The 26816-nt window shown below is 38.4% G+C and overlaps 1 protein-coding gene across 1 annotated transcript; it reads left to right on the top strand.

Moving 5' to 3' along the window:
* The first annotated feature begins 837 nt into the window (after window positions 1-837).
* On the top strand, window positions 838-21952 carry LOC146004061 (uncharacterized). The gene is made up of 3 exons (XM_083142676.1): window positions 838-1036; window positions 10271-10501; window positions 21272-21952. Exons 2-3 carry the CDS (start codon window positions 10310-10312, stop codon window positions 21518-21520), a joined length of 441 nt encoding a protein of 146 aa, XP_082998802.1. The 5' UTR covers window positions 838-1036; window positions 10271-10309; the 3' UTR covers window positions 21521-21952.
* Window positions 21953-26816: the final 4864 nt, after the last annotated feature.

The following is a 26816-nucleotide window of genomic DNA, read 5'->3' as shown; positions in this document are numbered from 1 at the left end:
TCAGATCTGGGAGTTGTATATCAACTAGGAATAATTATTCTCAAAATCTCACGTGTGGAGTGCCACACATATTTCAATCTATCAGGACTCGAACCCAGAGCCCCTTGTTTACAAAACTACAATATTAACATTTTGCCATCAGATTTTATGAGGACTCAAACCCGAACCTTTTGATTACAAGGCAATAAAAACCATGCACCACACTCCACTCGGTCTCAGAACCCAATAGATATCAATTCAAAATTCCTGGGATTTTGACAGAAAAACATACTATAAGCTTAATTTCTGGTATGGTCAAAAATTGACAAATTTATGAACAAAAATCTGGCTGATGCAACTTTTGTAAGTATGCACAAATTAATCTGAAGAGCTCGTACTTTCTGAAAAATTCCCGAGGGCATATTTTACAAAAATCTTGAATTATAAGAGCTTCACACTTGAGCAAAAAGCTCATATGGGCATGTTGAGCAAGTTTTAAGTGTAGCAAATCTGCTTGAGGGGGGCTCGTACTTTCTCGTCCTGGTTGTACAGTCAATACTACTACTTTAATTTCTTGTTTTTTCCTTCTATCTATTTGTTTTTAACATCTGGTATGACCCCCCTCCCCTTTACCTCCGTACGACCACTCCCACTCACTCTTCTACTTTTCGTGCATACGCCTAATCATTACAGAAAGGAACCCAACCAACCTTCACTTGACGCAAACGGGGAGCTTGATAAAAAAAAAAACGGGAAGCATATCAATTCGTGACCGAAGGAAAACAGGTTTGGCTACAAAGAGGGGGAGACATGTTCGGCATTGACAGAGCGGCAAATTGCGACTTTCCGTAATGTCAAGGTTGCTTGTATTACAATTTGCTCCTGAACCTGAGATTGTGAGCTGCTTCACTTCGTGGTCTCTGGTGATAAATTGTTGCCAGGTACTCGCTGAACTTGGAGGAGAAAGCTGTGTTGTAATCGGCGGTGATAAGACGGAGGAACGTATTGTTGCAAAGTGGCTTTCCAATAGGAACTCGGACATTCCTTAGCTGAAACGGTAAGTGCACTCTAGTGAATGTTATATTCCAATTTCTTATTATTTATTTAACAGAAAAATGCCCGAGGTTGGCAACATCGTGATACCCTCTGTACAATTTGAGTTACATTTTCCAGGTGAAGTTCAGGGGCGAACGAAGAGCGGGGTTTCTTTCGCACAATTTCAATTCGGTCCAAGTTGCGTGTTGTTTCATTTTCTGGACCTTTAAACATAAAAGGATTCTTTACGGTCCAAAACCCTGCTGATCATCTCTCCCGGACGGGAATTGAATTGATTTACAATTAAATTATTATTATGATTATTATGATTATTAGTATTATCATCATCATTATTATTACATGTGAGACACTTTATTCCGAACCTTCCAGATACGTGCATGTGTCTAATACCAGCCATTTGGAAAAAAGATCCTCCGAGCAGATTTAATGTCAATCATTCTTTAACATTAAAATAAAACACAGCAAAACATCTGCTGCACTCCTAACATCTTCTCACGTTACTATTATGGATTTTTGTAACCTTATTTATACATTACTAGCTGATTTCCCGGCTTGTCCGGGTATTTATTTATCCCAATCTTCTTTAAAGTTGTCCGTGGGAGAAACATGGCGATCTTAAATCAACTCCGCAGTACTTAATAGACTGACTGCCCCTGGGACTTGTTGATAGTGATCGAGAAAGCAAGTCTATCTATCTCTCTCTCTCTCTTAAATGTCATCGTGAATGTCACCAATTAGCTTAGCGACTCCGAAAACTATGGATTCGAGACTAATGTAGGTTATTTTTGACATTTTATTTTTCACCCCCTCTCACCCCCGTGCCGATAGGTGATGAACATGGAGTTGTACGGCATTCGGAGTGTCACTATTCATCTTAGCGACCCCAAAAACTATGAATTCCACACTAATATCGGTCGTTTTCGATTATTTGTACATGTCACCCCCTTCACACCCCACTCCTAGGGGTGCCAGGGGTATCATACCCCCACAGTATTTCTTTCCAGATTGCAAGTGATATGTGTACCAAGTTTAGTTGGAATCGCTCCAGGCGTTCGAGAGTTACGCTGGAACAAACACAACACATACATCTATTTGTGTGTGTGTGTGTGTATATATATTGTCTATAGACTACAATAATAATGGATTTGTGGCCAGCATTATTTGGAAGTTGGCATGAGGGGGGTTAGATTATCGAAGCAAGGAAACATAATAGCGATACTGATATTGGTCCTTCTTGCAGAACTGAAGAAAGACCTTATGACTTAGCTTTTGCATGTACGTACGTGGTTTCCACCACGGAAAGTACCTTTTTATTCCATTTTGCACGTAAAAAGTGTAAGTAGAATTTAAGGATTCAGAACTGCAACAAATATGCATGCAATAAGTGTAGTAAAAATAACGCCAAGGTTATATGTTACATACACTATTGAATAGTAAGGTATGGAAATCTATAAATAGTCTCCAGAGAATACCTTCTAGTAGAATCTGAGAACCGACTGTATTTTATGCATCAATCTCCAGAGCATAACATGAATACTATAGGCCTACATTGAGTTCAAAACCGCGGCTGTACACACCTGTCTCCCCGCTCCAACAAACACGCAATATCTTGTCAAGGCATTCTGATCTGAGCTGAGCATGTTCAACATTCTGATGTCCTTATTTTGTATTTAACGTTATTCTAATTGTTTTGTTTCTAAAATTGTCTCTTTTCATCTTTCCTATTATTTTTATCGAATATTTCATTTCAAGTATTTGTGAGTTTTGTTTTTGTTTTTCATTACGTTGAACGATTTGCTTTCCTATATCAGTGTCAGTATATAGATTGAGTTGTAAACTTATTTTCTGGCTTATTTCCTTCTTCCCTAAATACCTCTATTTACTGAATAATATCATTTATTTGTATTATATATCCTAGCAAGTAGTATCTCATCAATTTTCCATTGCTATTAATAGTGACGCTCAGACACTTACAGCTTTGAACTTTTGTTAGCTCTTTGCTGGAGGCACATAGTGGTTCGGATTCCACTTTAAACTGTAGGTCCACTCCCGATTAGCCTTACTGTGCATAAAGTGGACTTAAAACAGCAAATCAATCAATCAATTTTGTTAGCTCTCCTTTAAAAGTTATTATGCAAGGCTCTGTTTTCTGGCTATCCTTAATGCAGGTAAATCTTTATTAAGTTTCTTTGACAGAGTACAATTTATTACTTCTAAATTTATTTATGTGGTTGTTTGTTAAGTTGCGAGCAATACAATATCATCTGCATACAGGCCCGTAGCCAGGAATTCTTTGTAGGGGGGGGGGAGGCGAAGCCAATTCTATAGGGGGCAATTTCTTAGTATATTGTGTCGCATTGGCAGATATAGCAGGGTACACAGAGGCACTTGCCCCCTCCCCCAAAAGAGATAAGTAACAGAAAAGGGATGATATCTTGAAACTGTAACGAACAATAAGTGGGGAACTGGTAGAGGTTATACTCCCCCTTTTGGTCCAATATTTTTTAAAAAAAAGAACGTCAAAGGCAGAAAATTATGGCAAAATGATAACTGACTATTTAAAACTGTAGACATAACCCCTCCCTTTCGAAAATCCTGAGCACGCCACTGCAAAGAATATAAAGTTTAACATAAATAAGCTAATAGGGACTGCATCTACTTTATATTTACAGGTCGATAATGTTAATAGATGATTAATATGTACCAACAGCTTTGGGCCTCTTTTCAAAACTGATTAAGGGAGCCCTTTATAAATCATGCTTCATAATGATTCCATCTAGTTTCCAGTATGCAAGATTTTTACTCACAAAGGAATCCAACAACACCATTGTGTTGTGTTATGCAAGAAAAATAGAACTAATTAAATAATAATGGTTACATACTATCTACACTTTGATGAATTGTGTAAAAATTTGTAATACATTTTTTTTGTACTTGCTAAAACATTAAAACATGGGTCCCTTAGTCCACCACGGACTCTATTTCTTTCAAAGGAGAGACTCTTGCATCACTACAGACAATGTTTGTCTACTGGTTAATTTAACCATTTTGCAAAATATTGTGTGAATTGTATTATATTATAGTTGAAATACATGTTTGGACACCTGGCAAACAAATAGGAATCCCTTGATTGATCAATGGCTTCTTGGATTACAGTCTCATCATTAATATTTTATATTAAGTTTCATAGAAAGAAATTGTTTTAATAGGGCGCACATAACTTTACGGGGCGCCATGGCATTCTCTTTAACGTTTTTTTTTTTTTTTTACTATAGATCGTTTGGCTCCCAGGGCCGACTACGGATGCTCCATAGATATGGCTCTGAACTTGGACTATAAGAATGACAGAAAAAAAAGTGCGAGCGAAGCGAGCAAGAAAATTTTACGAAATGTATTTTTATTTGTATAAAATTTGAAATGGAAGGTGGCAATTGCCCCTCTGGGCCCCTTGCAAGTGCCCTTGGCCTTCTGGAAGAAAAATGCAAGGAGCACGTAAAAACTAATTCCACCATGAGTATCCAATTGTCCTGCTATTCTTAGATTCTCCTAGTCTTGTTTTTATACTTCAATGTTTGTTTCCCTTGAATGGACTTCCGTCCAAGGTCGGGGGGGGGGGGGAAGCCCCTGCTCCCCTGTGGATGCGGTACTGTTTATGAGTGTCTCTTCATCAATTTCACGTCATTACCCATTGTTGCGATTAGCTAGAAATGGCAGAAAAGCAACGCTTAGTAACAGAAATCAAATATCCACTCCCTCTCTCTACTTCATGAATCACTATTACCAAAGGTAGACTCGGGAAAGAAAAATTTAAGCAGTTCCAAGTTCATAGCAACACATCCAAGAATAACATCCGACACCTTTAGGCACCTTTAATACAAGACTACTCAAACTGTCACAACTGTTCTAGATGCTGAAAATTGCGAAATCATTTTCCGAAGTCTGAATCTGGAAGGGAATCCCCCCCACCCCCCAATCATGATACGACATTATACGGAATCCCATACACCCTAATAAATCACAAAATCAATAAGTGTCTTTATTATGTTGCTACATGATATAATTGTATAGATTATTGAGAATTTCAGGTAGGAATGTGTTCTGTATTTTTCACAGGGGGCCAAAGCAGGCTCTCAGGGGGCAACTGGCCCCTGCCCCCCTCTAGCTACGGGCTTGTCTGCATATAAGAGTTTTGAGGCGGGTACCGCTTTCAGTTTGTGTCCATGATAACTACAGGGAGTCCATAAAGTCCTGCAAAAGAACTAAAACTTTATAACTTGAAAACTATTAAGTTTATTAACAAAATATTTTGTGTTTACTTACCGCAAGGTTCAAAGTTTACTTCCTGCTTGTTAGATTCATCGGCAAACCTCCAATTGTGCAGCATTCATGTCCAAACACTGTTGCAGTCTTTTTGTGAAACCGAGAATTGCGTGCTGACGGTGCTCTCCTGGGATATTCAGAATCACATCTCTTATTTTTTTTCTTTTAGGTCATCCAGATTAGCTGGTTTTTGTGTGAATACACGTCGGTCTTTACACGTCCCCACAACCAATAATCGCAACGTGGCAAGTCTGGTGATCTTGCAGGCCAAGGTGTGGGCCTTCTTTGGCCAATCCATCTCTCATTAAATTGTTCGTTAAGAAACTGCCTAACTTCAAGGGCATAATGCGGCGTTGTCCCATCTTGTTGTACGTGGCCCTTCACTCTCTTGCATACGATCTTGTGTAACGTTGACTTTCGTATTCCCAGTTCCATTGGACTCCGGCCCAGGCTGTCCTGCACTGTCTGAATCACATCGTCACTCGTTCCTGGCCTTATACTGCGTGGCAAATCTTGGCCTTGAATCTTCCCTTGGCCTTGAACTTTTCATACCATCTCTTGATACTTGAATTTGCTGGGGGTGGTTTCCCATATGTTGTCTGGAACTTCCTCTGCACTGAAACACAAGATTTTAACTCTGCAAATCACAGAACACACTGTGTCTTTTCCTGGATATGTGCCATCTTAAGTCACATGATCACGTGATTACCAGTGCAAGCGTCACTGAGCAGTGTGGCGAGAACAAAACTTTAAACTTCCACCCTTCTCACCCAAAAAATGTGTATTGTTAAACGCAACAGCTAAAAAGTTATAGAGTTTTAGTTTTTTGCAGGACTTTATGGACTCCCTGTATATCAAAATTAGAAGTTTCAATCTGAATCTCGTGTAGCGACTAGAAGCATTGAACAGCTCAAATGATATTGCATTTCAACAAAATTCGCCGAAGTATATCAATATGGTGGGCGATAATATGTTGTCCTATATTTTGGCGGGGTGTAAGGGGTACCTTCCACGTAGGCGCCCAAAAGTCAACCTCACTTCCACGTAGTGCACCCTGAACAAAAGACTAACGAGGCTCTGGCGACTGGCACTATCGCCAGTATAATTTTGTGTGTGTTGTCCTGTTTTTTGTCCTTGTGTGTGCTGAGCGCCCGTTTACAGCCTCAGCTTTTAACAGAAGTCAGAAGATTTTAAAATTTTTAGTTATGCAACGTTAGAGTTGTTATTTGTAATGGTAAGGGGCTGGCCCCAGTATAATGTGACGGGAGCAAAATAGCCTAAGTGCTGACGCTCCCAAAATTTTAAATTCAAATTCAAATATATTTTGGCATTTTAATTATTCTGGTGTTTTCAGATCGTTCTTTAGTAAACATTATCTAGAGATTGAAAAATGTGTCTCCCAGCAATTTTAGGGCATCATTTAAGAGTAAATGCACCAACAATAGTGCATTGTTGGGCAGAATCGGGCGGATAAGCAGAGCGATAAATCACCTATGGCCTCACTACAGCAGCTGTCTTAAAAATTGACCCTTTAATCTTAAATTTTCACAGCAATAAAATACTTTGGAGAATACCCTAGAAATTAGTAAGGGCAATTTAATACAGGTGATAAATTATATGTACCAGACAACACTGTAATTGCATGTCAGCTGATATTGGCTTGTTTGAAATGGGAAGAGTAGTAGGACATAAATACGGCTACAAAACGTTCCGATTTCGTCGAGACTGTACATTACTTTTAACTTCTACCCCTAATATTTTATTGCAGTTTGGACATTAAATGCCCCGAAAAATCAATAAACTGATCATGTAGGTTTCATTGAGTTATTAAATTTATATGATCGTTTAACGAAATAAAAGGACATGCATTTATCCTAAACATTCTTAATTTTATGAAAGCATTTAAGAATTAATTATGAACAGGTATGAATGAATGAATGATTCGATTTACTTTGTGTTTTAGCCACATTGGGTTAATTGCGAGGATGATGATGAATGGTACGTACAAGGATGAAATAGATGAAGGGATAATCACAAAATCACAAATACAGATGAACAGCACACAACACAGAGGATTACATTGGTTGTGAGTCCACACGCCAGAGCCACGCTAGTCTGCAAATTGCACTGTAGAGTGTACTACTTGGATGGGAGGTTGACATTTGTGTGTTCACAAAGGGTCACCCCTTACATCTCTCTCAGTAATGTATGGGTTCATTTGTCTGTAAGTGACGATTGTGTTGATTGCCGTCAAGTCAGAGTCTGACAGCAATAACAAAACTTACATTTCACGTTTACGGAAGATATTCAAGTGCGCACGCTTCTCAAGAATATACGCTCGCACTCCTCTAAGCATCTTGGTAACACTTGTCGAAATGCTTCCTCTCTAGTGCTCCAAATTGCACAATCTTTATTTCTTGTATAGAGCAGTGGCGGCTGGCAGCTAGTATGATGGGTAGTTCCAACGTGATCAAGAAATCGAAAAATTTTTGCTAGCATATGTCATAGAAATCCAATGAAAGAGGTAATTTTACTAAAGTTGTAGACAAAAAATCAGAGTTCCTAAGATTGGTTTATTTTACTTCGCATTTGTACTACTTTTGGTTAATGGCGAAGATAAGGATGAGTGAACAATCACAAAGAACACCGATGCCCAGTCCAGGATTCGAACCCGTGATCCCTGGCATCGTAGCATGCTGTGCGGAGGTCGGCCAGAGTTACTAGGAAATAAATGCGACTATTAAAATTTCGACGCCTGTCACCTTTACCATTTTCTTGATATTTTTAAATAGAATTGTTAAATCTTGCGTGGGACAGCCAAGTTGTTTAACTTTTAATTTAATATCGTATAGTACCTTGGAAAACGGTGTATGTAATAATGCTCTAATCTGACTCATCTTTACTAACTACCCTTCCTTTCACACACCATCGGACACTTTCACTTCAGTAAAAAGAAAAACACTGAACAATTAGAGACACCGAGTCGATCGGTATTCTCGCTTTGCTTTGTTTATAATTTGCAACCCCACGGCAGACGGTACATCAACAGTTGCTGTTACTAACAACTTAAATATGATTATCTGCTAAATGAACTGCAGATCTACAATTTTTAAAATTCAATGCAAGAAATTGAATTATATCTCCAAGTGAAATTCTTATACTGATAGATTTTCCGTGTGATTTTTTGCAAATATTAAAGTAAAAAATCCCCTGGTGATGCGAATTCCCTTTGATATTTAGGCAATTCTTTTGTACAAAAAATGTCTTCAATGTTGTCAACGTGAGTTGCAACACGTGAGTGTCTGTGTGCGTGAGAGCAAGGGATATATCTTTTCTTAAGGAAGAAATCGATAACAAAAAAGTCTGGATGGCTCTTTAGACGCATCTATCTAAATGGTTATATAAATTTGGTGAAGATATTACGTTCGTTCTTGCCAAGTATGCAGGAAAGTATCTTTCTCGCGAATTACTTCTCCAACGAGTATAACAAATCGGTCAGGATTAGTCACTTCTCTGTGAAGTTTGCAACTATGTCAACACAATGGGAAAGCTCTCACGTCGTGCCAGCCGAAAAGGGGCACGGCTGGTTGTCTTATGGCTACCACTGGGCTACCACCTCCTCGCTCGTTAACTGCGGATACTTTTTCATGCCTCCGCACATGCCTCTGCGCACTGCGAGACTATGCTGGCTCAGAGCAAGTGAGAAAACAGCTGGGGATGCGGCGCAGGAATTGAGGCGGCCGTAAGCTGCAACGCTTACGAGATTCGAATCTCCTCGTTCGTAAATGTATTAATTTAACTATATTTTGGCAAAGCAAGTGCTTTCTCTTTTTCTGAGGGTAGAGTCATGGCACGGCGGCTCTCCCCTCAGAGCCGCTGCTGGTATAGAGTATGGAAATATGGAAATCTGGGCAGCATAAATCCAGTAATTTTTGGTACCAGAAATCTTTGGATATTAGTCTTTCAGGTAAAAATTCGCTCAAGATGCCATAGTTTCAGTTCTAATTTTTCTTACTAACATTAGAACACACTAGCTTTTTACCAAAGGTTGTACCCCACATTTAAAAAATCGTAGTTTAATTTGAGAGGTGGGGCAATGCTGATACAACTTAACCAAGATAAAAATGCCACTGGTAAACTCGTGCACAGTCATTTGTTTTATTCTCTCACTTCCCCTTCTCAGTCAGTGAGCACAGTGACTACAGCACTACAGAGGCATTCTTGTCTTGGTCAAACTGCAGGCCCCCAATTTAATACTGTACTGGTAGGCATCTACTTTATTGCTAGCCACCTTTGCCCTGGAATTAGCCATATTTATTTTCAGGGGATTGTAAATGAAATTTCACAATCAGCAACTACTTTCCAAACAAGGACAATATGTCCACGGATAATGCAAATATTCGATCTCCAAATTGTAAACAAATCGAGATATTTTGGCTGTGGTCTTTTTAGGATGGCATTGTTTCATCTCTGCTATTACCTGATGCCTACATACAACCAATATTGACATATTGAGAGTTTTTTGTCCATGTGCAGAATTTGGAAGCAGCCACGAGAGTGTAAACTCCAACAACCAATGAAACTTTTGAATTGTAGTGGAATCAAAGTTGTTGCTTGATGTCCCAAAATATGAATTATTTATTTTAATTTGCTACCAAATGACAAAAGTTAAATTAACATATCATGTCAAACTTTAAATAGCTCTTCTGGAAAAAAAAATAATGAAAAATTGGACAGAGCATTTACATTCTCAGTGGACGACATCAATTCTTAAAACTCTATGGCTATTGGTATCTCATTGTTCTTTTTGCACACAGTTGTCCAACCATGAGAGTTTTAACTTAGTATGGAGATACATACACTACAATCCTTGTAATAACCTAACGGATAAATGCCACTGAAATTTCTGTTACAGATTATCACATGAAGTAAGGCAAGAACACCAAATGAAGACATGAAACTGATCCTTATATTCGTTGTAATATTCTGTATCGGCATCTCACTCATGTTTGCCTCCATGATGGACAACGACAAAGCCAGGAGTAACCTTTTCCTCAGCGCTTCCATGCTGACGTCACTGGTTTCATTCTTCGGTCTCTGCACTGTGGGCATTAGAACTACACTTTACAGCTCCTCGTCGGACAATGTGAGTACTTAGTGACTTTGGTAGATACTTAGTTATATTGTTCTTTCTGTCTTGTTACTAACACCTCAACCGAAATTCTCCAAGCTTTGAATGCAAGGACACTGGCGCATATTCTATCTACCAATTAGTTGGCAACCCTGCCAGAATGCGCATGTGTGGCATGTCTACATCAGTGGAGAGTTTGGAGTCGGGCAATTAGTATACCGTAATTTTTGCATATAATAAATTATGCGCGCAATTGACTGAACGTAGTTAGAAGTGGTGGAAAATGATTATAAGTAATGCTTTTGTATAATCACAAACTTTTCTCATAAAAATTTATATCTATCACAAATTAAATTATACGAAAATTATATGGAAAACATTCTATTTCCCAAACTTCGTGAAATTGCACCATTACTTTGAGCGGAAATATATAATTTCCTCGAAAGACATTTTTTATTGTAACAGGTGCAGCAGTGCCTACTATACATATATGCTTTTTACGCTCTGAAAGAAAAGTATGGAAACATATTTTGGAATACTAAATTGTTGTCCTAAGACTTTTTCAGCATTTATAGCAATTGAAAGAATGAAAAACCCTAATTTTCAAAATTAATATATCTACTTTGAAAATACAAATAAAACATCACCTATAAATGTTATAAAAAAAATCTACAATTTTCTTACATTAGGCAGCTCATTTTAAAACCAAATACTCACCATTTACTAAATAACTTAACATGATTGAAGAAATATTGATCTTTTCCCCTCGCCATGATGATCTTTGTGCCAGCTGATACGAGACTTAAACAGCGAAGTGCCATATTTATTACATTTCCCACGTCCAAGTCTCATAAAGGACTTTGCATTTGTATCTCGTCTCTCTTGATGTGTGCATAAAACAAACATTATGCCCTATTATATCAAGAAAAAAATACTACTAGAACTTTCATACCAAATATGTACAATGGGATTAATTATGTTACATTTTCATGTTCAAATACTATTAAAAAAACACGTACTGGAATTTGCCCAGTAGCCAGGCACGTATCCAGAGGGGGGGCTTAGGGGGCTCGAGCCCCCCCCGAAAGTTTTAGGTTTACACTAGATAAAAAGAGGTTTTTGATTTCTTGTGGTGTGAAATAAAATAATGTGACAATAATTTAAGGAGAGAAATAATTATCGAGGCAAGACGGAGAATGTTCCGTAACCCTGTTATTGATAATAGCACGTATCCAAGATGGGGCACAGGGGGCTAGACCCTCTACCCAGGAAATTTTTCAGTTTACGATAGATAAAATTAGGTTTTTGGCTTCATAAATAATGTGAAAATAATGTAAGGAGAGAAATAATTGTCGAGGCAAGACAGAGCATGTTTTATACCCCTCTTATAGTTAATGGCTCGAGCCCCCCCCCCCTCCCTCAGAAAATTAGATTTTTGGCGTCTTGAATAATGTGAAGATAATAAATTTATAAATCTGAGAGAAATAATTATCGAGACAAAACGGAGAGTGTTCTATAACCCTATTATTGTCAATAGCACGTATCCAAGGTGGGAATCAGGAGGCTCGAGCCCCCTTTCAGGAATTTTTTTCTGTTTAAGCTAGATAAAACTAGGATTTTTTCTTCTTGAATAATGTGATGATAATTTGGGAGAAATAATTATCGAGACAAGATGGAGAATGTTCTATAACCCTGTTATTGTTAATAGCACGTATCCAAGCTAGGGTTGAGAAGGCTCGAGCCCCCCCTAGGATTTTTTAAAATTTTAAACTAGATGAAATCAGGTTTTTGGCTTTTTGAATAATGTGACGATGATTTAAGGAGATAGACAATTATCGAGGCAAGACGGAGAATATTCTATAACCCTGTTTTTGGTAATATTGCACGGACACTTTTCTTGTGCTTTTGGTGTTGACTCAGCGTACTTGAGCACTATGTAGATACTTGTCAGCATTTGGAAGCTTCACAACAAAGGAAGCGCCACACGTAGGGCGATTCGTTGTAATTTCTAATCTCTGGAAGGCGGGAGAGGGTACGTTCTTGAATGAGAGAAGGAGTCAACTACTGGCGATATTAACGAATCGTTTTATCTGCGGAACGTTCTAGAATATAATGAGGATATAAATACGCAGATTCAATTTTTCGGTTGATCTATACAAAGAATCGGTTAATGAGATTTCAGAGGTAAGTGTGACAATTCATACAGTCGTTGGTGATCAGATCAGTCAGCATCCTCTGATTGCTTTATAAGATATAGTGATTCGAAAATGAAGACATTGACGACAGCAGAATTTCCGGGGCCTCAGTGTAGTGCAAGTTCGGTTCGAGGGCCGAAGAGATCCAAGGTCTCTCTCTAAAGTGAATATTTAAGCAGTACCGGATATTGGAGTGGTTTATTAAAACAGAAATAAACTGCATAGATCAACTGAAAAGCAAAGTTTTGAGTGATGATTTAGTTTTGCCAGAACTAAATTTCGTATATGCAGTCCGAGAATTTCATGGTATAAAAAGTACTTTTGTTTAAGCCTACTGGGTTTGAAACACATTCAAACACTTAACTACCATAAAGAGACAGCCGAAAATTTTATGAACGTCGAGAAGAGAAAGCAAGAAGATGTTGCATATGTAGACATTTTAGGTGGAAATTGCAGGCTCTACCAACTGAGCCACCTAGCCATCCTTGACTTCAACCGATTTTTCTTTAAAATGTCTACATAGTACATGTCCTGTGTATATCAAATCATAAGGTGTTGCCAGTATAACGAACAAGCACAGAAAATATAGGAGAGAGAGAAGAAAACTGAGGAGCATTATCACCGGTTGAGGATAATTTTTTCTGTGGTCAACAAGAGCTACTACTTCGAGGTGACAATGACAGTGGCCTAATAAGGGAGATTTGACACCTTGTCGCCTGAGGATTTCACAAATCGAAATTAGGTTTGTGCGGCCTTTTGTGTCGCTACGGTGTGAAACGTTGCTGTTGATTGGCCCATTCCAATCGATATGTATCGTGTGTCCCTTCGGTCTGAAACCTTCCTAAGTCTTGAAAATCCAAGTCACAAGGATGGAAAATTAGGGTCTTGTTAAGGTTAGGTGCGAAGGCAGGCAGACGACAGCACCCTAAAGGATCATATATAAACCTGCAGGAAGAACGCATCTTACTTCAATCTCCAATACGATGATAAAAACTTCTGGTGAGTTGATTTTAAAAAATGTCCGAGATAAAGAGAGGCGTGCCCAGGATTTTCGGAAGGGAGAGGGGGAATACTGGGTCAAATGGGGTTATTACCTCACCAAACCTCCCTTGGGCACGTCACTGGAGATAAATGAGTAAGCATTTCATCATACTGACGGAATCATTAGATTACATGTTCGTGAAGTTTTCGAGACAGATCTTGCCTTATTGTTTTCGTGATCCGACCTGAATTCGAAGACAGCTTACCTTACAGGCACATTTGAACTTTTGCTAAACACAGCTTTGAAACTTGTGAGGCTAAGCGCTGAACAATATTGGTAGGCTTTTCAGGCTGTATATAGAGTGACAAGGGAGACAAGTACTCGTTAGTGGGTTCAGGCTCGAATCAGAGAGAAATATTCGTGAGCTGTCTGCGTCCAGTTCGCAGCCCACAATTTAAATCTCGCGTTGTCGAGTGGATTGTCCATCCCTCCTGCTGTGTAAACAGCTTCGTAAAAAACACTCAAAGACACCATAGATGTTTTTATGTCGTGAGTGAGATGAAATGGAAAAACACACATACTGAGATGGTTCCGGCACACATTATTAATGCATGAAACAGAGGAGTCGAGTGGTAAAAAATGTTCCGATTTCACGTTGTGATTTAAATCCGACAGTGCAAATACGAGAGAATAGTTGCCCCATAGTTGTTCCCCATTTTTACTTTTTTTTGCCTCAACATTGACCAAAAATGAGAAAGTAAACTTTCCTTTGAAACGCCCTCCGCACCCCCCCTTTTTGGAACCCAATTGCCACCTCTGGTCTTAAACACACAATTCTGTAGGTTCTTACTATACCCCTTAAAAAAATTGGTGTTGAGCCCCCCCCAAAAGGAATTCCTGGATACGTGCCTGCCAGTAGCTAACATAATTTCCCTGGTAACACTAACCTTTCAGTAGCCAACATGTTAGAGTGCTAGGATGCTCACCACATAAATGTAAGTATACTTTGCAAAAATCAAGTCGACCGAAGCTATGGCAAACAAAAATGATGTACAGTACTTAATGTACTCACTTTAAGAAATGCATGTCTTCATTATCAATTTTGGCTTCTTTATCCTGAGGACCAACAAGAACCATTACAAAAATGAAAAATTGATGTTGGACCTTGCTACTTCATACCTCCTTTCTGTAGTTATGCGTTGTTTTATAATATGCATGAGCAACAAGTATTTAATTAAGTACAGCATAGCCAGTGTACAGCATAGACTACTTACTTTCATACATCTTGCTGGACTTGATTAATCTGTTATGCCAGTAACTACTGTACTGCATGTACGTATCATGATACATGCATGTTACTGAACACAAAATTTTAATCTTGAAATAGATAAATTGTGGAAACGATCACACATTAAAGTGTTGTTACTTTTCCACAGAAAGTTTTCTTCGAACTGCAAATATATTCTATTTATTCTCACAATTGCTTGCAGTACTGTAAGACCTTTTCATCCTCTTGTATAACTTCTAAAAAAAAATAGTAAAATTCCATATTTATACCCCATATGTAATTCAGCATTCGATAACGTGATAAAATCACTCACAACATAGAAATACCGATCTACAATATCAATACTATTGTCGATTTGCAAAATATTTCGTAAAAACTTCCTCCGCCGCTCCGCTGATATTAATGAACAAAGTGAATTGGCGTACACCAAAGAAGCCGATCCAACTACCACATGGAGGAAATCAGTTGTAATCTCTCTAGCCGTTGTTTGTTTCTAATGACAGACTGATCGAACCAAGCAAATCAAGCGAAATCAAGAGAATAATAAATCTTAAAAGAAAATTACATTACTCACTCAGTCTACACTTCGCTGCTTCGTACTTCAGATTTTTTCCTTCCCTTCCACCGTATCAATATACGGTTCGAGTTCAGTTGCTACAGGCTTTGAAGCTAACTAACTTCCCTCCAAAAACTCAACAACGTTAAATATCAATTCTCTGCTTTCGCTATGTACAGTTTCTCTATTCATCATGAAATCAAACACTTAGCACTGAAACATGTAGGACCTTTTGACAGCGCTAAACAATTTTGCAACACAGTAACAAACAACATACAATGCAAAACAGCTCCCTCCGCGCGGGTTGATAATTTGACTACTGAGCCACCGCCACAGAGACCGTTAATTTTGGCCAAGATGCACTAAGAAAAGGCAATATCAGGCGTGTTCAATACACTCGTTTCGCTTTCAATTGCATTCTCCCCTTCCCTCTTTTCTTCCCTTGTCATGCTCGGGACAAAATCGGAGGGACAATATACCATCGAAATTTCCCTTTTCTAAAAAAATCCCTAAATTTCCAATGATGTATGGGTTGCCTCGACTCCGTCACACGATCTCCAATGGAATTGGTTTGCAACACACCAAGCCAAAACACCAAATCAGCGTCCTCTACGCGACTGCTTCAACAGCGTCATAGGGAGGCAAACTAAGATTGTGTTCATAGCGCGACTCGGTCTACGTGGGTTGATATCATGATCGCAGGCTTCTCCACCATCTCTCCTGGTGGAGCGGCGAGGGAACACTTGATGTTTCGAAGGAGATAGAGTTCAATAAATAAGTATAATAATAATGATTTACATCACAGATTTATTTGGTTGTGCACGTGCAAATGTGCGAATAGGCAGAAGCCGCTACTGTATACACTCCCGTATTTTCGTAAAAAATTTGGGAACAACTCGGAAGCTGAAAACTTAAGGTTTAATGTGAAATGCTGAAATTATATTTTCTTGGTAAGAGACAAAGTTACGAAAAAATAAGCCCCTTTAAATGTTTTAAGAGCAAGTAGGGTGAGCATAAATATTGCATCTCTCACGGACATGATTTTCCTGTAAACGCAGTCCAGCAGATCTTGATTTGGGCCTACATGTTAATAGTGGTTTATCGCTTTTGTTTATGAAACTCACAGAAAGATCACTTAGTATTCTTTCTCTTTCACAAGAAGTGTTTGCTATTTCAAAAGATGCCTCAAATCCGTTCTCAGAAGGTATATCCATTTTCCTGCAGGTTACACGCGGTCTCAAAAATAGAGTTTTATCACGTGCGCTTGCCGCCATATTGTACATATCGATATGATCCAAAATGCGATACGCGGCATTCTCTGATACACACATCGAATACAAATTCAAGTGAGTTTCTACTCCCCAAGAATAGGTCGTCCCTGATAAAAGTAAATATTTATTGACATACTTATATCTTAAGATATAATTGTTTACAAGAATTTCTCAACAACATTGTTACGTAGCAGGATAGCAAACCATAGAAACTTACATTTCCAGGATAAAGAAAAAGCAAAAGTTTATAGTTCATTTTGGAAAATTGGAGACTTTAAATATTCATTCCAAAATAAGATGTTTTCCCCTTATTTTGCAACCAGGGTCAGTATTATGTACATGTTCCTGTTCAACGAATTTTATGTTCCATATTTAGTAGTTTCTGAGAAATCGATATGAATAAATTGATTTCGGATGTTGATTACAACAATGTGACAGTAAGGTGAAAGAAGAATAAAAATATCCTATTAAGTTAGTATTTCGCATATGTTTTAGTTTACCATACTTCTTAATTAGAACTTAAATGGTTTCATTTCAAAGATATTTCATCATGAAAAATTTATTGATTGTTGATTCGGACAGACAAATTGAAATAATATGTTTGATTTTAAACCAACGTCATCTTTAGAAAAATTTAGATATTCAAATTTACTCATTTCCAATACAAGGAAGAGCTGCTTTCGAGAGCTTGGTGTCACTAACTACCAGACTAGCTTATTTATGTTGCGTTCAACTACTTCAGCTACTGTATACCTATAATAGGTCTATCAGTGTATGGAATTTTGTCTTCATAATTCCGTTATAGTTTTCGACTAGCGATAGTTGACACGGAAGGACGAACGCATCCGAGTTTCACATAAAATACTCTAAAATGGAAGTTTAATAACGCTGATTTTTATTTCTGTTTTGGCAGTTTCATTTATTGTTAATAGCATGTAAATTGATATGTTTTTCCTAGATATTATTATTGTCCATTGCCTTTTAATACTTATGCTAAAACAATAATTTATCTTAATACTTATGCTAAAACAATAATTTATCATGAATTTGAGATATATGATTTTTGAAACAGTTTATAAATAAATGAATATTATACATACATGCATAACATACATACATATATATATATATATGTGTGTGTGTGGGGGGGGGGGTGCGTGTGTGTCTGTGTGTGGGTGTGTGTTGGGGGGTGTTACTACATAGATGCATGATAATTTACGAAAATATGTAACACAATATTTTAAATAATGCTAATAATGAACAGAGTAACTATAATATACGCAGTGGCGGATTACCAAATAGGCCCACTAGGCACGTGCCTAGGGGCGGCAACTCTTGGGGGCGGCAAATCTTTTTTCCAGAATATCAAGAATAATAAAAAAGTGTCTTACGTACACAGTGACAATTTAGACCTATGAAACCAATGTTTCAAATCAACGGTTTGCAACACTTTCGCTTCATACGAAATAAACCTTGATGTATCGGATTTATGTGTTATCAAGAAATAATAATAATTCCCTTTATTACATTATTACATTACATACTGAATTTGCATTATCATATAATTTAGACAATTATCAACTATAAACAACAATCATACACAAATATACAGCTATTCAATACATGTAATAAGGGGGGGAACCCCCGAAGTAAGCCCGGCTCCTCCCGCCTACATTCGAGGGTATGGTCTTATTGTCCTGGTTCCTAAAAATATACCAGGACGTCAGTTGCTCCGAATTTGACGGTTCCCCCGACTTTATTTCCTCTATTTATTACTATTTGCACTTTAAAATAGGTATAATAATAATAAATTGTAATGTTATACAGGGAATATATACATGATATAATTGATGTATACAATACTTTATGTGATATTATTTCTGTTCTGGAATCCAGAACAGATGACATTACATTACATAACAATATTAATAATATTATTTTAACAACATCATGAAGAACATCCTCAATAACATTCTCGATAACGTTTCCCTGGCAGTGAGACAAGCATGCATAAAATTGGAGTCGCAGAAGATTCCGCTCCGGCATTCCAGAGCGGTTTGATGTACAAGATTATTTTCCTCATCAAATCCACAGAACCCAACTCACAAGTCCAGAACCCCAGTCTGGCATACCAGAGCAGGGAGCCCAAAGAAAGGCCGCATCCTGCGCCCACACTGATTGTTATTCATTAATTAGAAAGAAGAGATAAAATTAAAATTTTGGAGTGTGATATTTGTATTTGTATTTGAATTCTTTAGGGTCGTTACCGCCGCGTGCACAACTGCTGATCTGGCACACGTCCATGCAAGAGTGCAGCGTCTGCATTCCAGGGAGGGGACAAGGAGCAATGTCCGTGTGAAGAAAGATGCTTTATTGTCGTTGCTTCTCTACATTATAAAATGGCATCCTATCACGCCCGTCTCACTACCAGGGGTCATAACTTTTTGTTTTATTACATTATTATTTAATTATTTAGTCAATGTAACGGGAGTGATTAATGTTTATGAAACTAAAAATATCCCTTTATTACCTTCACCTGTTAAAATTATATATGTTTAAAGTACAAGAAATATAAACATTAATATATTACATAAGAAAAATAGAATATGTTTAACCATGCTAAGCGTACAACTTGTGTAAGTTAATTGAACGCAATGAACATATTAGATGTTGTTAAATTATAATCTTAAATTGTAATTCTAATCTCAGTCCCGAGCTCAACTTCCAGGGAGTCCACTGGCTTCCAGCGGTGATTCATTTATTTGATCTAATTTGATCAGATAAGCTTTCTTAAGTAAATTAAAAATCTCCAGAAGGGAAGCTCCCGGGATGTCAGTTTCTTGTTTTGGGATTTATTTTTTTATTTTTTTTTTAAATTAATTTTTTAAATTTGTTTCTTTAGCATTTTTTGGTCCTCCCTGGGGATCGAGCTGAGATCATTTACTTAACACTGCTGTTCCTCCTAACGCCGTTCCATCCGTCTCATGTACTTCCTGTGTCGCTCCCCAGGCGTGCGGGGTGGGTGGTATCAAGAAATGTTTGGTTGCTCTGCCTCCTTCAGGCGCCAATCAATTTGTTTTTAACCCTTGCTGTGGCTTTTATTGCTTACAATGACAATGCAAGCCGCCCAGTCTTTGTTGGTTTGTTTTTGTAAATACATACCCCTCGGTCTTCCACTAAGCGTTTGTTAATGGCCAGGCAGGAAAGAAGACTGATTGTTTGAAACTCGCACCTGTAAGAATGCCAGTCTTAAAAAAATAAACACATAAACACTGTTGATAAGTGAGTGAGTGAGTGCAGCTTTCGCGTGGACAGCTGGCTGGTGCATTCAGTTTGTTGCTAGTGCGTTTGCGATTTGGTGTTTTTTTTATGCAGCAGGCAGCATGAAGCGAACAAAGTTAAGTGGGGCGGCTTTTCGTAAACTTGCAAACGAAAAGCGTGAAAGAGAAGCAACCTTACAGAAAAAGCTTGGTACAGTGGACACTTTTTTTAGGCGAAAGGAACAAATGATTTCCGAAAGTAGTCCAAAAATTGAAGTGGAAGCGGCTACATCGAGTGAACTCTGTGAAACGCAAAGTGTCGAAAATATTGTGGGTTTAGTGGAGGAAGAAAGTGCACCTGAGGTAGTGTCCCCTCAGTTCGTAGGAGTTTCTGATTGTGACAGTTAGAGTGCAAATTTCGTTAGTGACGATCCTGCTGGGTGGTGTCTGAATGAATCTACAATTGACATTCTTCTAAGACGTGGAATTAATCAGAATGTTGAAAACGATTTTTCTAAATCGCAAAGACTCATAGCAGGCAAGACAAGATTTTTAAATAATAGTGTTTTTTTTTTTCGTAAACTTGTAAATGGAGAATCAATTTTGCGGAATTATTTGGTGTATTCGTGCAGCACTGGTGCTGTTTATTGTGCATCGTGCAGGTTGTTCAAGGGCAAGACAAACATCGCAACTCACGGCATTGCAGACTGGAAAAGCATTTCAAATATTCTAGCATCACACGAAAATTCTGAAGAACACAAAAACTGCGAGTTGGTACTCCTAACAAGGCAGAAATCTGCTGGGACCTTGGGGAACCATTTTCAATCACATACTCAGACGGAACTTACGTACTGGGTCAGTGCAAATAAGTTACTACTTTTCTTTTGAGAAGGGCGCACATTAAGTTTGTGCCTAGGGGCGGCGAGGAAGCTTAATCCGCCACTGAATATACGTATATGTACGTATCTGCCTTACAAGTATTTCTGGTTTGTGCAAACTTGCAAGAAAATATATATATTTAATTTAAACATATGCGTTACATTTGTTTGTCTTTTTTCGGATCTCTTATGTGATCCTAAGTTAACCAAGTACTTTACAGTTAAAAAGGTTCCTTACGATCCAGAACCAATATACGCTTGATGATTTTCTCTCCTGGACCGGAATTGCATTTATTTGCTATTTATAGACCTTCAACAACCCTGATGTGAATCACTTTCTCGTTTTTCTTTTAAGGTAACCAAGTGCATGAGAAAGAGGAGCAACCCATCACCTCCCAGCTATGAAGTTGTGATGATGTCGGATACTCCTCCTCCTAGATACTCCGTCTGCGAAGTGGAGATGGGTAGCTGCCGGCACAACAAACTGCTGGACCACCTTCAGCAGGCATCTCACCTCGAGCCATCTTTGCAGCAGCCCACCCCTTGGTTTCCAGATTCAAGGGAGAAATATGCAAGCGACACTGTGTTTGTCGTGTCTCATTGAGAAACAGGGAGTGTATGTTGCACCGTGTGGCTACATTGAAGAATGATAATGGTTACATTGAGATTTATTTTGTGAACAATTCTACATGCGTACAATTGTTATATTTCTTCTTTAAATATTGTTAATTAATGTTACATGTGTTCATTTTTGGAAGAAATCTCGACTTTCCTCATAAGAGTGTTTCACAAATCGCACAAATCTAAATTTCATTGATAATAATTTGAAGGCCTTATTTAAAAATATTTGCATCGTGTTTTGTAAATCTTGAATCCTCGTCCTTTAATATATTTTTAATGCTTTACGTTATCAATTCATTCTATCCTGGAAACAGGCTCATAGCCAGGATTTTATTTCTGGAGGAGCTCATCCCTTACCAGTAGCCGCCATCTAAAGGCGAAAAAGTGTGTGTGGGGGGGGGGGGGTGTTAAGAAGCCCTGAAGATGAATTTCTCAGTATATTACAAATTATTACACAAGATGTTTACCTTAGCCCTCCCCTTGGCTACGTACCTTCCTGGAAACTCCAAAAATTAATTTATGAGGGAAATGGGAGAGATTTTTTTGCCAGAATACTAACTGCAAAGGGAAGATATATTACATTTTTCTCGCAGGGTCATCATTCAAAGTTTCGAGACTAATGCCATGCTAAGCTGTGATTTGAGACCAAAATTTTTCATATACAGTACCTGATGGATTTAATAACGGGTTATATGGGATGAGCCAAAATGTAATGTTTTAGGAACATAAATATTGGTTGGCAACACTAACAGTCCAGAATTTTGTCAACAAGCGCAGACAATGTGCCTAAATAATAGCTATAAAATTACATGAAAAATCATAATTTTGCATTAAAATTGCACTTCTGAAATGATCCTGAGTTGCATCTGGCTGCCTTGATTCTCCATTGCACCTGTTCGTAAGCTACGTAGTGTTGCCAACTGCAAAACAAAATCCATCAACACTAAAATTTCGCCGCAAATATATGATTTTACAATCGTTATGATTGAGATTATATGCCCCTCAACTACCACTTTTTCACTCATCTCATAAAACCACTAGCCCAAATCCTTCAAGCCTTGCACATGACCAATCTGCGCTCCCGAAATTATTATTTGGAAAAAATATATCTCCGACTTGCCTCATAATTGATATCAGGTGCTTTCTATAGGGAATAAGTTGATAATGTAATGTATTTTAATAATATGCACAAGGACGAGTTTTCTATTCGAAAAAAGTGTGAATATCATTTTATGTTTTTCACTCTGTTATCGATTAAATTTAGAGTTGCGCAATTTTTCAAACACTGTCCAAATAACTTCATGATCCATAAATATTCACGATTCGTCCATCCATATATATATGCAAGCCAATGAAGTTGGAAGTTAACTCAAATTTTAGTAGTGGAACTGTTAAGAAAGTTTTAAGTATGACGATCAATCAAAGTTTCTATACGTATATTTACATACTTTCACCGTTTTCTCATGATTCAAGGTGTCCATGAAATTATTGCAGATGTTGCCAAGCAGCTCGCTTGGTTGAATCTGACTGCATCCTTTCCAGGCGCGGGAATAAAGAGGGCTTGGGAAGCTACACGTCGGCCTTCATATGTGACGGAATTATACAGTGTGTTTCACTCGATCTCGGCCCCTGATTTTCGCTTATAAAAATCAAACTATTGGTCATAATGTAATGAAATTTGCTACGGAAATACCATAGCGTATGATAAGCATGGTGATGTCACAGCGAGTGTTGGATGTGGTCACCATTAGCATCAATGAATGTCTGCACAAACCTCTCCATGTTACAGAAGGTATGCACCAACACATCAGGAGTCACAGCATCAATTTCCTGCCAAATGCCGTCTTGCAGTTCCATGATAGTCCGTGGCTTGTTACGATAGACCTTTCCTTTCAGCATGCCCCATGGGAAGAAATCCGTTGGGGTAAGGTCAGGCCAAAGTTCTTTGGAAATGACACGATCTTCAAAGAAAGACACAATCTCTTGCACGCGGGCGTTGAAAGTGTGGCAAGTCGCGCCATCCTGCTGAAAATAGCTATTACGGAGTTCCTCGTCATCGAACTTGGAAAGAACTCAGACTGAAAGCACACGTCCATACTTTTGGCATTTAACGACAGGATCAACCAGACGCACGCGCATGCTCACGCAAGGACTATAGAGACCATCTCCAATGAAGTCACCATGCTTCTCGTACACCAAGGTATGTTCGTAGAAAATTTCATTACAATATGACCAATAGTTTGATTTTTATAAGCGAAAATCAGGGGCCGAGAGCGAGTGAAACACCTTGTATAATATACAAAAACAATACAAAACAGATCTTTTGAAAATGATGAATGATTAATTATGGTACGGCGATCATGGGGATGAAGAATGATTAGATAGAATTGATGAGATAACACACGAAAAGGAACACCCACGAACAGATATGCACGTTAAACTGGCTTGTTTAATTCATACTTAAAGCTTACTTAAATTGGAATGAGGCAGTATGCTTTTCTAATGAATAGATTCAAGACTGTTCCAGTTATTGCGAATTTATTTACGTAATCTCCAAGCACCGTAAGACTACATAAATACAGTTTGTTAGATAAACTTGTTGAAAGAAAAACATTGTCTCTTATCCCTTTGGCTAGTTTGATGGATATTCATTCAAATGAACTAATAATGAACTAAATTGGTCTCTTGCCCTTTTAAAGGTAATCGAAAGAACAATTCACTGTTAAATCACTTCTCCACGTAGCATGGAAGAGAAAGTTCAGGAACTAAACAAAAAAAGGATTACTATGCAAGAGAGTATAACTTTCTCTCCATGCTGCAAGTGGAAATTGTTTTTCAAGTTGATTAGTAAGATAAGCGCACGTACATCGAGCGCACAAAGGAAATTTCGTACATTGAGCGCACATTTCCTGAATGACCTTTAAACGACCTTATATCGAGCGCACACATATTTTTCTACCTTTATGATTAAATGTCAACCATCCCTCAGACTTGGGACTGGACAATGTGTAATCTAATACCAAAGCATCACACATCCTCACTGGAATAATGTTTGTTTCTTTTTCTGAACTTCCACAATCAGCATGGATTGTATAAATCTGTTGAAATTGCTTAGAATAATTTTTGAATATGCCGTCTAAGAAGAAAGAGTCTCTGGATTGTAATAACTTTCAGCCACTGTCAGTTCCAAACACCATGCATTACTTTCAATTATCCAGAGTTACGTCGAGCATAAGAAAGCTCGTCCCGTCAGAAAATCGCATCCTCTCCTCACTGAAAGAAATTTCGGAACTGTCAGCCGGATTTTGAGTAGTTCCCAGTGCTTTTGTGCGATCCTGCTACAGATTACCTTTCATGTTCTCGTAACTAGCAACTTTGGTCACCAATTCGTATCCCCTGTTGAAAAGTTTACCAAACTCTTGCTTGTAGATGGCGTTGACTGCCGTCGAAAGGTCCTCTCTGCCTCTTTTCCTGCACTTATGCTTGGCTTTTTCTACTTCAAACTCAGCAACGTTTGGCACACATTGATGAGGTGTGTCGATTTCAAAACATCGTTGTTCGATGACGTTGTCACTGAACCCTTGCACTTCAGTTACCGTCCCTTCACACACCGCCAGTGGACAATGTTCTCAGTTTGACGGCCAACACGGTACCGATATCCGTCGAGCAGAAGACTATGTTTACTCTTGTAAGTGTTGTCACGCACGTAATCGGCACGATGTTTGAAAAATATCATTAATAAGTGTTTACAGAATCCCATGTATTCCATATGGGAAATCAACTTCAACTTCAAGTTACTACTAATCAAATGGTAGTTTCGTCTTTTCCTACTACTATGGCATAGTTTAACGTGTCCTTTTTCCGTCCATGTACTTTCCTACGTCAATGGATGTTTGATATTCCCGAGAGAACGAAAAAAATAATGATCCCATAATTCTAATGCATATCTCCTTGCCTCCTATGGCCATCCTGACAGTGTTGTTAAACCTGATGTGCATAAAAGAGCTAAATTTCACCATTAATAGAGCTAAAGACGACTTTCAAGGAGACAGATTAACGAAGGCTGCATAAAGTGTCTCCTAGGGTAATTTTAGGTGTCAGAGGGTTGGGGGCGCTGCTATTACCGTTAGCTAAACCGCCTAGATCTGGCGGCATCACCCATCTCAATAATCCACTGATGCTCATGTGAAATCGAAAATAAAGAATGCCCGGATAACAATATTGTCATCTTCACCATAGCCACAGGGCTATATAAAAGTAGCTGGGGAGGTAAGAGGGGGTGGGGCGACGCAGCCAATATAACAACATCACGTCACGTGCAAAATTTACACTCATGGCAAAAGTTAGTTTTTGTGGGCCGGAGCCAGTGGTGGCATCATAGTGGGGCAGGAGGCGGGTGCCACAGTTCACAGTCCAACGAGTGCACGAGTCAGATCTGGCTCCAAAAGACCGAAGTTGGCAACAGTGATCGGCAGCTGCCGCAACGAGAATAACCTAGGGGAAATTGTCCCTCTCACCTTACGGGGTGCGAGGTAGTACAGAGGTTACGTTCTTACGTCATTGCGTAACTCATTTTATTGACCTCTGGTGGCAATAATGAACATTACCCCATCAAACTGCCACAAATGAAAGCGAGATAATCAATATGACGGTTCCCCACGGTCCATACAGGTTGGGATTCAAACCACGAAATGACGATGGGTAAAGTCGTGTGTTAAAAATTAGAACGTTCGGCCGGCTAGGTGGGTAGTGATTATCTTAGAAATCAAGGTAAATAACAGACCAATGTGTTATCAAATGCGAAGGTTGCAAGACAGGTTTAGGGGTTCAGGACCAAGGAGCCCCAGGCCTTTCCCTTCAGTATGTCATTACAAGACCACGGATTTTTAGGTTCTAAAACGTGTGTTTTTAGGTTCCTAAAATAGGTTCTAAAATCCTAAAATACGTTCAAATAACTTTAAAATAGGTTCTCAAAATCTTAAAATAGGTCCTAAAAATCTTAAGTTAGGCTCGTAAATCTTGAAGTAGGTTCAAAAAACTTGAAATAGTTCAAAATTCCTGAAAAGTGATGATTATGTATAGTCACCGGCAATGAAAATGAGACACCTATATCCTGAAATACTCACTATCTTACATAACGTTATGCGTGTTGCCTAACCTTACGGCGATGGCAGAACTTACCATTGGAAATTTGCTATTAAAATCCACAACAATCGTTTTTCATGTTATCCACAGTCAAACTACGCAATTTTGTCTGTGAGGATCATCTTATATGCTGA

This window comes from Lepisma saccharinum, chromosome 21 (assembly GCF_977018435.1).
Source record: "Lepisma saccharinum chromosome 21, izLepSacc3.1, whole genome shotgun sequence".
Taxonomy (NCBI): Eukaryota; Metazoa; Arthropoda; class Insecta; order Zygentoma; family Lepismatidae; genus Lepisma; species Lepisma saccharinum.
Note: the sequence above shows the minus strand (reverse complement) of the source record. Positions and strands in the feature narration are given on the sequence as shown.

Excerpts from the sequence above, each read along its gene's own strand:
- LOC146004061 (XM_083142676.1), top strand. The coding sequence starts at position 10,310 with ATGAAACTGATCCTTATATTCGTTGTAATATTCTGTATCGGCATCTCA. Across the intron at positions 10,502-21,271 it reads ACAGCTCCTCGTCGGACAAT|GTAACCAAGTGCATGAGAAA; the intron begins GTGAGTACTTAG and ends TTTTCTTTTAAG.